Raw genomic sequence first — 12894 nt, 5'->3', positions numbered from 1 at the left:
TAATGTCGCGCGTATACCAGCTTGTTGTTAACAAGCGATAGCTTGCAAGTTTCAAAGCAAATTTGTCGTGCACCTGCCACAACCATGCCTCGAGTCCCTAGACAGTAATTACAATGATAATGGGTATACTGTATGTATATCGTTTTCTCCCTTTGAACCTTTAACTGAACTACAAATAAAGATTCTAAGTTAAAGCTCACAGATCTTTTCAATAATGCATAGTTCCAAATTCAGCCCCGTAAACATTATACTACGTTAAATTATACACGAGCATAATTACCAGCAGTTCTGAAAAGAAGAGGATCCGACCTGTAGCGTCTGTCAGAGAGCATGATGCTTTATGCAGCCTTAGACCCAGTCCATATAATCCACTGATGAAACGAGATGTCTTATCTTCGAACGCCATGCAAAGGCCATGGTGGCGGAACGATAAATGAAACAATGTCCTCACAGTAGCAGGCAATTTCTGATTTTCTGATCCAATAACGCTGTCAACTACCAACGGGCTATTCCCACTGTAAATCTCTCTCTATAAGGCGTTGCTATGCTGAAACAATAGCAACCAAAACCGATTTCCATTCCTTGGTATATGAAACAAGTTGATCACCTTCTGGCCATTTGCTGCGAGACGCTGCCCATGTCCGAACGTTTACGACGAAGATAACAAAGCTAATTAACGAAGGTTCGATGTGTAATATCACACTTTCGTCCAATCATTGTTCTAGTGTTGTCAGCTTTGTACAACAGATCAACTGCCATGACACCATTTAGCCAGACTTATATCGACCTGCTACCTGTTGCTATATAACCTGTGCCTATTAATCACTGAGGATCAAGATCTGTCTTGGTTGCTTCCTTGACACAAACCAGATGAGCAATGCTAACAGATGCGCCTTATTCAGGGCCAGGTGAACTTATTCAAGGTTGCATTACTTATCCAGTTTGACACAGTTTGACTCAAAGTTTTACTTTAGTCATATAAATTGGAATTTCTGCTCGGATTTGCAAAATCAAAACAAGGGAATTAGGCCAAGAATTTTAACTTAAGCTTCAGGTAAATCGATGATCTGATGTCGTTAAAAAATGGTCAAATAGCGAACTCCCTCCCACTGATTTACCCACCTGAACCAGAAATATAAGAGACTAGTGAAATCACCTCATAATATTTAGATATTTGCATAGAGATTCAGAGTGACTCAAACACTCTCTACAAGACTGTATGATAAGAAGGTGACTTCAACCTTCCAATAGTCAGCTTTCCCTTAACGTCGAGCAATGTTCCTCCAGCTCCAGCCTTTGGAGTTTACATTTCACAGCTTTTGAGGTACAATCGAGCATGCTCTTTCTACCACGATTTCAAAGAGCGTCATACGCCTCCAGCTCAAAAGTTGCTTGATCAAGGTTACAACATTCAAGTCGTTGGTACAGCTGAAGGTTTTAAGGTAGATATGTGGAGGACATTTTCAAATTTGTACCATCAATTCTCTATTTTGACTTGGACCACATATGTCCCAGTGTTTTGTTATTCTAGACGAACAATTGACTTGCCTTTGCGTGTGTTTATTACGGTTACCACCGGTTGGGCAGGATATGCTCACCTTTACGTGAAAGACTGGTATCATTACTATTTGACTGTTCTTTAGCGGAGATTTCTTAAGATTATGGAAATAGTTGTGCCACTTTCCTTTTAGATAAAAAGGCTTGTCATACCATGGGTATCCTTAACTTCGTTACTTACAAATCATTTATTAACGATGGTTTTGGTCGCTTCAATTTACCGTATATATGCGTGTGTTTCAATAGTATCCACCCGTGAAGACTCGGGTTATGATAGGTCTTCATCAACCCATGCCTGTCGCAAGAGGCGACTATACTTGTCGTAAGTGGCAACTAACGGGATCCGGTGGTTAGGTTAGCTGACGTGGATTATGCATGTCACCGTATCCAAATTGCATGGATCGATGCTCATGATATTAATTACTGAATTGCTGAGTACAGCGTTAAACAACAAACAAAGTATCCGTCATATCATATCTGCCAGGTTGTATGTGTCATCTTGTGGTAGATTGCATGGGGAGATTCGAGTCCCTGACTTCAAGCACCTTCTTGGGACATAAAAGCGGCTTAACCAATACAACCCCCCACATAAAATGTGGAGTGAGAGATAGATGTGTGTCTCCAAACTATATTTGTTTATTTGTCCACCTAAGTTCATTCATTGAATACTTCAGCAGACACTTCTTCAAATGACTTATCCAAACACTATCACCCAGACAACATAAGCATCAATGTGTTCTTGTATAATAGTTCATGTTCTTGTACAGTTCGTGTTCTTGTACAGTTCATATTTTAAGGTTACATGGATACACACACCTCAGAAGATAAGTCTGCAATGCCCTTAAAAGTATTATTGGTAGTAAACGTTTCTCTTTGCCTATAAACTGTGAGGTGCCTTTAGGGCTGCAACAGCTACCTAAGGTTTTGTTTGTTTGTTGTTTAACGCCACACTCGACACTATTCCAGCTCTATGACGGCGGTACCTAAATAATGTAGACAACCACGAATTGTCGGAAGAATATAACGAAAAGTCCTTTTTAACAGAGAACCCTCTCTTTCGAATGGAAAATATATGTAATTTGAAACGTTTCTTTATTTGTTTGTTGTTTAACGCCGGACTCAGCAATTTTCCAGCTATATGACGGCGGTCTGTAACAAATCGAGTCTGGACCAGACAATCCAGTGATTGACACCATGAACATCGATCCACGCAATTGGGATACGATGACATGTATCAACGTAGTCAGCGAGCCATGACGTCCATAAACAGCCACTATGTTGTTTTTAGTTATGCGTATGCGTTCTAATATTTACAGAACGATATCCATATAACATATATAAACATGATGCTTCCTATACACAAATAAGGCGACAAACATATATACAAACATACAAACATTCTGAGCAGTGCTGTTTATCAATGAAAACAACTGCAAAAACTGTGATGCCAAACTTTTGTAAAAGACATAATGCATGACATTTAAGTACAAGCCGCGGCTTATATTCCAATGTGTCGTGCTGCACCGAACTACATAACCCATGCTGTTCCACACTCGAACATAACGTGAGCCTGGTAATCGAGGGTTTTGCGTTACGGAAGATGTTGGTTTTAGCGGATCAGACCGTCTCAGGAGTAATGTGGTGTCTGACTGCGGCTATCAGATACAAGGTAATAGTGTGGTAATTTAGTCCCGTGGACAAACCGTGGCCAACTAGACCATAACAGTAACCTGGGACCTATATGTGTATGATATTGGTTATCTCATAGATATATTCTACAATTGTGTGAGTTATAAGTGAATGTTATTTTACACCGCAGTCAGCAATATGTCAGCTACAGTATGACAGGAGCCTGTAAACACTGGAACCGTGGTCAGGCAGATCAATGGTAGACAGCATGAGCACCGAGCCAAGCCCTCGGGTACAATGACTCAAAAACAACCAGGTCATACTTTATTTGAGTCTATGTGGTTTCTTGGTTTCAGGTCTACATCCCACCTACTACAATAAGGGGAATAGTGTAATGGTTTATAGAAAATCTTTACAATATTTAACAAGAAACTTTCAAAACACTTTTAAAAGGTTGTGTAAGTATGTAACGTTGTGGGATTAGTTTTGCGCTGGGCTCTCAAATCAATCATGTAATTCTGGTCAGAATGTATTTCATTGATAACTACTTACGACTCTTTCCATTCAGCTACAATTGGAAAGACGGGATACACTTTCTGTCACTTTGAATAAATAGAGAATGCTGAGACCAAAGTTACATCCCCGCGTGTTACTATCTCAAGTTTACACTCTAATGTGTCACTTCTCATTATATATTAGCTCAACCTAATGTTGCCTCGACTTATATCATGGAAGGTCGTTTAGAAATAGTCACAAACTATGTGATGTTCAGAACATGTTGAATGACATGAACAATAGACCATTGTGTGGAGACCTTACTCCATTTCAATCTTCCCGAATTGGACTTGGACTGCAAACCCCGTGTGCACGTACTGAAGAAACAAAACTTTCAAGTGTGCAAGAGGCGGTGTTGGTCGCCTCGTGCTTAAAGCACCTCAGCCCCGGGTTCTTGTCATTATGACAAGCGGCGTAGAGTGTTACTTGATGCGCACACTAGTTTCAGATGGTCTGGCTAATGCAATTTAATGATCATACGGCAATGGAAATGACATTTCCAGACATGGAAAACTGTTTGTTTTTGAGTATTCCCCATATCGTTTGCAAACTTGAGTAATTCAACATATTAATTCAACAACACAATTAGATTAATAAAACACTATGTCATGGCACTGCAAGAACCAAAGTTGTCAAAAGCTAAAGATGATGAATAAAAGTTGAAATTAGCAATGACGTCATCGTCGTACCTTCTTTGGGAGAGGGGTGTCCAAACACATACACTGATCAAAACCAGGTTTCTGCAATCTCATCTCGTGCTGGGATTTTGAGAGGTATATAATGTTACCACGGAAACGCGACCCCTATTACAGGTACGAGTGAGATACTGGTAATTACCTCCCTCTCCGGTGTGACTGGAAACACGACCATCTCTCGTTATTTGTCGGAGATCAATAATTCCTCACCACTCCGCAGGTCCAAGGTACCACCGCATTTGGTAATAGTTCATTAAAGGATACAAATTAGGAAGAATGCCCATGTTTAAATCCCAGGTGTCAAATAATCAGCCTCCGTATTGAGAACGTGTATCGACATTGTAAGACTGCAGTTCGATAACACTCTCCAGTGCTGATGTCTTGAACACATCAGGTGTGGTGAAATGGGGTTTAACGTCGCGTTCAAGATTATTGCATTTATACAGCGGTGTGCATGCGGGTATGTGTGTGGATGTGGTTGTTTGTACTAGTCAGGACTAATGATGCTTTTATAGTGCCAGCTCACTGAGATACCACTCAGCCCCTTAATGCCGAGCGAAGTCACACCAAAGATGGCTTCGACTCGGGTCATGAAACACTATGTGTCCATCTGATAATGCAAATTGTATTATGTATACATTCACACCCCTCTAATGTTGTTCAAACTAAGTATGCTTGTCAGAATGGTTGATAAACTGTTGGATTAATGTCGGACAGTTTTCTTGTATTTCGTCCGAATTTACTTAATACCCTTGAGTGTTTGTTTAGCTGTTTATATGCATACACAAAAAATACTTCAAACAGCATATATGTTTTTTCACAAGGCCTATCAAATATAAAATGACACTGATGCAGCACACATGAGAACGACAGAGAAAATATTTCACTTCTTCCAGTCTTTGAGAAAAAGCGAAACCAAAATATTGAATATATAAGCCACACACAAGGAGTTATTAACAACTCCGTGAAGACACGTATATCGTTTGATCTCACCGCCAAAGGCTGTTTTGCTACATGACTCATTCACTGCCTCCTCTTAAAGTCCTCATGTAAACACAACCAGGACAAATCGCAATCATGCTTCCCGGACGCGACATATAGGGAGGATACTGCCTACATGTATGGGTCGATAGGAAGACAAGATAAAACGGAATATGTATTAAATATCTGATACTACATTCTAGGATAAATGCTTTAGTGTAACTAAAACTTAAATATGGTGACCAAATCTACGCCATAATATATACCATTATAGATACCAAATAGATATATGCTTCCACCGTGGAAAGGACCATGTAAGTCGGGGTGGGAGGGGGGATCTGTATCATGGTTCTTGGAAGTTAAAAACATGGACGATTCGATTTCTACAAGGATTAAAATAATATAACCACTCGATCACGTGTCTTGCATGTATATAAGAAAGAAAAGCCGCCTAGTCTGGGAATACTGCTGCCTCGCACTTTACGAACATCTCTGTGGTCAAACGCCTTGACCGTCGTATGGCCGACGCCGCCATTTGTTTAACGCCAGTGGTTGAATCAGTGTTTTCGATAAAAGCAAAACAGATTCAATTAAAACCGACATCTACATTCGGTTGCTCAATTACAGGATCAACAGCGGTCAATTTAAGGTCTGTACGATTGTCCCCGTATCATTAGAAATAGTGTTGTGTTATGATTGAACATATTTGATGTTTTCAGTTCACTTGTTGGGGGAACTGCAAACGATATGGTTAAATAACCCTTCCTCTTGACCCTTGGTGACCAACTTTCCCCTGTGTGACTAAGTGACTATTTGCATCAACTACTGGTCCATCAAATACCTATCACTGACGAGTATGGACGGGCTGACCCCACGTGGGCAGTTAGCCGCTGGCCGCCGGCAGTGGTACATGCAGCGAGATACAAAATCAATACTATGGATAAAAGTAAGTGCGGTGGGAATAAGTCAACACTTCCATAGAATCTGTACTCACGTTCATATGTTTAGTTCCCTGTGATACTGTACCTTTTATTTAATCATTCAAAAAAAGCAAGGAGATATCACAAGAGGCCATATAACTCACTATTTTATCAAGATCTGTGAGAATTTTATAATTAACACGATGTGAATAATTCGTTTGGTTGCCTTTCAGTATGTAGAATCATCTATGAACACGTCTATGAAGCACCAGTCCTATATAGCTATAACTATACACTCACAATAAAGGCAAGAAATGTCATGACCGTCATCATAAAGTAACTAAAAGTATCAGAATATTCTTATTGTATTAAAAGTCGCTATTAAGAGGATATTTGTCAGAATGGCCTTATTGTAAGAAAAGCCGCTATAAAGAGGATATTTGTCAGAATGGCCTTATTGTAAGAAAAGCCGCTATAAAGAGGATATTTGTCAGAATGGCCTTATTGTAAGAAAAGCCGCTATAAAGAGGATATTTGTCAGAGTGGCCTTATTGTAAGAAAAGTCGCTATAAAGAGGATATTTGTCAGAATGGCCTTATTGTAAGAAAAGCCGCTATAAAGAGGATATTTGTCAGAATGGCCTTATTGTAAGAAAAGCCGCTATAAAGAGGATATTTGTCAGAATGGCCTTATTGTAAGAAAAGCCGCTATAAAGAGGATATTTGTCAGAATGGCCTTATTGTAAGAAAAGCCGCTATAAAGAGGATATTTGTCAAAATGGCCTTATTGTAAGAAAAGCCGCTATAAAGAGGATATTTGTCAGAATGGCCTTATTGTAAGAAAAGCCGCTATAAAGAGGATATTTGTCAGAATGGCCTTATTGTAAGAAAAGCCGCTATAAAGAGGATATTTGTCAAAATGGACTCATTGTAACAAAACTCGCAATATAAAGGGATATGTTTGTACTTGGATTACAGATAATATTATTGATAAAGTCAAGTCATAAAGGGGAAATGTCGTGACAAAATAGCATTACGTCTTCTGTGTCAGCTAATGCGATAGCTTCTGGTTCACTTTCGTGCCGTATTATATGTCAGACCATCATTGCCGTTAAACCATTCGACTGTATGTCCCCACAGAGCAGAACATATGATATATGTAACGTCTACCCAGTACACAGCTAGCCTATATCTATCAGCTGTCAAGCAATGTTCTCTACTGACTTCTCGACACTGACAGGGCTGTGTGTGTAGTTCCTGTCGATACAATGTCACGGTATATGTGCATGTCAAAAGATTCATGTACAAGTAAAACCGTTGCTTATTCCCATATATGTTGGTTTACATTTGACATCATTTGACATCATTACATCTTATGTAAAGTTCTACAATCTGAATCGGGAATCTACAAAACTTTTGTTTCCAGTTGCAACAGTATTTACGAGAATGAATTGTAAAATATATTTCATAAAGAATGTTGATTTTTCAACAGTATAGATATCGAAAAGCATTTGTTTGATTATGATCAATCGGGTGCTAATATATAAAATGCAATAGACAACATTTCCGGTTGTAGAGAACTAAACTTACCCTTTGCCATGAGTTCTAGTACTTCCATGTGAAGGGCCCTCTTAACCATATGTCTTCTTGCCATCCTTGGCTGATAAAAGCCACCGTCGTAAGCCATCTCAATACCTTAGTTTCTTAATGGTAGGTTAGATCTTTCCAATTAGGGAAAACTGTGAGACTATTACAGCCCCACCTATGCAAATGTTGATCCCATGAGGTCAAAGCGATGTTACCAAAACGAAACTGGTTCTATGAATAATACACGCAGCCCCGACAAGTGGTGCGGACTCCTGATGCCAGGATTACCCTGTGATAAGCTTTGGACTTCCACTTAATGACACGTGTATGACCACTAATCTGATGACATTATAGACTCCAGCTGAGAGGCATTGACTAAAGGGGAATTTATAAACGCATTATGCGACTTGAATGGACCGGTTGCATGTCGTTAGTTATAAACAAAATTGATTCTAAATTTGATTTAGTCAATGATTGAAAACGATGAAGCAACAGTGATGCAGTGGCGCGCAGTCACGTCAGGCACCAACAGTGATGCACCAGCACAGTCACGTCATGCACCAACAGTGATGCACCAGCACAGTCACGTCAGACACCAACAGTGATGCACCAGCACAGTCACGTCAGACACCAACAGTGACGCACCAGCACAGTCACGTCAGACACCAACAATGATGCACCAGCACAGTCACGTCAGACACCAACAGTGATGCCCCAGCACAGACACGTCAGACACCAACAGTGATGCACCAGCACAGTCACGTCAGACACCAACAGTGATGCACCAGCACAGTCATGTCAGACACCAACAGTGATGCACCAGCACAGTCACGTCAGACACCAACAGTGATGCACCAGCACAGTCACGTCAGACACCAACAGTGATGCACCAGCACAGTCACGTCAGACACCAACAGTGATGCACCAGCACAGACACGTCAGACACCAACAGTGATGCACCAGCACAGTCACGTCAGACACCAGCAGTGATGCACCAGCACAGTCACGTCAGACACCAACAGTGACGCACCAGCACAGTCACGTCATGCACCAACAATGATGCAGTGGCGCGCAGTCACGTCAGGCACCAACAGTGATGCAGTTGCGCGCAGTCACGTCAGGCACCAACAGTGATGCACCAGCACAGTCACGTCAGACACCAACAGTGATGCACCAGCACAGTCACGTCAGACACCAACAGTGATGCACCAGCACAGTCACGTCAGGCACCAACAGTGATGCACCAGCACAGTCACGTCAGACACCGACAGTGATGCACCAGCACAGTCACGTCAGACACCAACAGTGATGCACCAGCACAGTCACGTCAGACACCAACAGTGATGCACCAGCACAGACACGTCAGGCACCAACAGTGATGCACCAGCACAGTCACGTCATGCACCAACAGTGACGCACCAGCACAGTCACGTCAGACACCAACAGTGATGCAGTGGCGCGCAGTCACGTCAGGCACCAACAGTGATGCACCAGCACAGTCACGTCAGAAACCAACAGTGATGCACCAGCACAGTCACGTCAGACACCAACAGTGATGCACCAGCACAGACACGTCATGCACCAACAGTGATGCACCAGCACAGTCACGTCAGGCACCAACAGTGATGCACCAGCACAGTCACGTCAGGCACCAACAGTGATGCACCAGCACAGTCACGTCAGACACCAACAGTGATGCACCAGCACAGTCACGTTATGCACCAACAGTGATGCACAAGCACAGTCACGTCAGACACCAACAGTGATGTACCAGCACAGTCACGTCAGACACCAACAGTGATGCACCTGCACAGACACGTCATGCACCAACAATGATGCAGTGGCGCGCAGTCACGTCAGGCACCAACAGTGATGCAGTTGCGCGCAGTCACGTCAGGCACCAACAGTGATGCACCAGCACAGTCACGTCAGACACCAACAGTGATGCACCAGCACAGTCACGTCAGACACCAACAGTGATGCACCAGCACAGTCACGTCAGGCACCAACAGTGATGCACCAGCACAGTCACATCAGACACCAACAGTGATGCACCAGCACAGTCACGTCAGGCACCAACAGTGATGCACCAGCACAGACACGTCATGCACCAACAGTGATGCACCAGCACAGTCACGTCAGACACCAACAGTGATGCACCAGCACAGTCACGTCAGACACCAACAGTGATGCACCAGCACAGTCACGTCAGACACCAACAGTGATGCACCAGCACAGTCACGTCAGGCACCAACAGTGATGCACCAGCACAGTCACGTCAGACACCAACAGTGATGCACCAGCACAGTCACGTCAGACACCAACAGTGATGCACCAGCACAGTCACGTTATGCACCAACAGTGATGCACCAGCACAGTCACGTCAGACCCCACTAGTGATGCACCAGCACAGTCACGTCAGACACCAACAGTGATGCACCAGCACAGTCACGTCAGACACCAACAGTGATGCACCAGCACAGTCACGTCAGACACCAACAGTGATGCACCAGCACAGTCACGTCAGACACCAACAGTGATGCACCAGCACAGTCACGTCAGGCACCAACAGTGATGCACCAGCACAGTCACGTCAGACACCAACAGTGATGCACCAGCACAGTCACGTCAGGCACCAACAGTGATGCACCAGCACAGTCACGTCAGACACCAACAGTGATGCACCAGCACAGTCACGTCAGACACCAACAGTGATGCACCAGCACAGTCACGTTATGATGAGTATGGGAAAGGCTCCGCTTGGTTGAGTTGATAAAACATATATTTATGAAATATTCGGATCTCACTATCGCACTTAATTTTGAAATGACATTAGCAAAATAAATGCTTTTCCTTTAGACCATGAAAGTTAGAAACATAAAAATAAACAAATTCAGGGCAATGTTTTGGAGTTTTGTCAGGTAAATCATCCGGTTTGGATATCAGTATATGAATGTCAAGATATTCCGTATTTAAACGGAAGAGGTTTCGTTCCTTGCATCACCTTTGAGACAGACAAGTGTCATTTTGATGTGGTTGTTATGAGGCATGTGGTTTTCGCTGCCACAACCATGCTGCGTTGTAAACGAGGGTAATGAAACCCATATACACTATAGTCACATATGTGATGGCTCACCGAGAAAATATGACAGAAGAAAATAATCAAGTTGATCATGACGCATAAGATGTCCGACACTGATACTCCTGCAGCAACTCCTACCTGCATTCATTATTATTATTATTATTATTATTATTATTATTATTATTATTATTATTAAGTAGCTCCCCATTACACGTTAGAAACGACGATTGGGGAAGGGACGGGATGGATGATCTTGCCCTATTGCGGGTCATCGTAACTCAACAGCGTCATACAAACGACGGGTATATCTGTCACTTGCCCAGTTATTTACAGGCCGCCGTACATAATTACGAGTAGGACTTAGGGGTATTTCATAATACATGTCGGCATCATTACGTGCCCTGGGGGAGAGAATTTCTGCTCATATTGTCAACCATTGATTTGCATGACTGCGAAAACTACTGACCGCAGGAAAACACAACATAGTCCCTTCCTCTTATCTGGCCTGTAGTTCTCAGCTGTCCAAGACGGGACGCTTCACCTTGTCCACTTGTCATTTCCGATAATGCCGATGTCCCCAAAACTAACGTTTACCCTGTGAAATGTAGTTCATAATTAATTCTTCTATTGGTGACACTTTTCGGAAGTACCGCACACAATGCAAACTATTCCTAGGCTGCACGCGCTTCGTTCACTACGCCAAACACCCCTAAACATGTACTCCACACACTCTACTACAGCTGTTGTTCCCGGCAAAAGGATCAAATTCTCTACATCCAACAAACTACTGCAGCTGTTGTTCCCGTTAGAAGGATCAAGTTCTCAACATCCGACAAACTACTACACCTGTTGTTCCCGTTAGAAGGATCAAGTTCTCTACATCCGACAAACTACTACACCTGTTGTTCCCGTCAGAAGGATCAAGTTCTCTACATACAACAAACTACTACACCTGTTGTTCCCGTTAGAAGGATCAAGTTCTCAACATCCGACAAACTACTACACCTGTTGTTCCCGTCAGAAGGATCAAGTTCTTTACATACAACACTCTACTACACCTGTTGTTCCCAGCAGAAGGATCACATTCTCTACATCCGACAAACTACTACACCTGTTGTTCCCGTCAGAAGGATTAAGTTCTCTACATACAACAAACTACTACACCTGTTGTTCCCGTTAGAAGGATCAAGTTCTCAACATCCGACAAACTACTACACCTGTTGTTCCCGTCAGAAGGATCAAGTTCTCAACATCCGACAAACTACTACACCTGTTGTTCCCGTCAGAAGGATTAAGTTCTCTACATACAACAAACTACTACACCTGTTGTTCCCGTTAGAAGGATCAAGTTCTCAACATCCGACAAACTACTACACCTGTTGTTCCCGTTAGAAGGATCAAGTTCTCAACATCCGACAAACTACTACACCTGTTGTTCCCGTTAGAAGGATCAAGTTCTCAACATCCGACAAACTACTACACCTGTTGTTCCCGTTAGAAGGATCAAGTTCTCAACATCCGACAAACTACTACACCTGTTGTTCCCGTTAGAAGGATCAAGTTCTCAACATCCGACAAACTACTACACCTGTTGTTCCCAGCAGAAGGATCAAGTTCTCAACATCCGACAAACTACTACACCTGTTGTTCCCGTTAGAAGGATCAAGTTCTCAACATCCGACAAACTACTACACCTGTTGTTCCCGTCAAAAGGATTAAGTTCTTTACATACAACACTCTACTACACCTGTTGTTCCCAGCAGAAGGATCACATTCTCTACATCCGACAAACTACTACACCTGTTGTTCCCGTCAGAAGGATTAAGTTCTCTACATACAACAAACTACTACACCTGTTGTTCCCGTCAGAAGGATTAAGTTCTCTACAT

The 12894-nt window shown here is 42.5% G+C and overlaps 1 protein-coding gene across 7 annotated transcripts in view; it reads right to left on the bottom strand.

Moving 5' to 3' along the window:
* The window catches only part of LOC124138947 (short transient receptor potential channel 3-like), a 224263-nt gene that overhangs the window by 55992 nt on the left and 155377 nt on the right, over positions 1-12894 (bottom strand). The window contains exon 1 of one of the 7 annotated variants that reach the window (XM_046505870.2): positions 281-576. The exons of the other annotated variants lie outside the window; for them this stretch is intronic. Coding sequence (XP_046361826.2) covers positions 281-332 — 52 coding nt within the window. The 5' untranslated portion in view covers positions 333-576. Of the gene's footprint in view, positions 1-280; positions 577-12894 lie in introns of those variants that run through there. 7 annotated transcript variants of the gene reach the window in all.

The sequence above is a fragment of the Haliotis rufescens genome, unplaced genomic scaffold (genome assembly GCF_023055435.1).
Source record: "Haliotis rufescens isolate VD_foot unplaced genomic scaffold, xgHalRufe1.0.p SCAF_19, whole genome shotgun sequence".
Classification (NCBI taxonomy): domain Eukaryota; kingdom Metazoa; phylum Mollusca; class Gastropoda; order Lepetellida; family Haliotidae; genus Haliotis; species Haliotis rufescens.
This window is presented reverse-complemented; position numbering and strand designations above follow the sequence as displayed.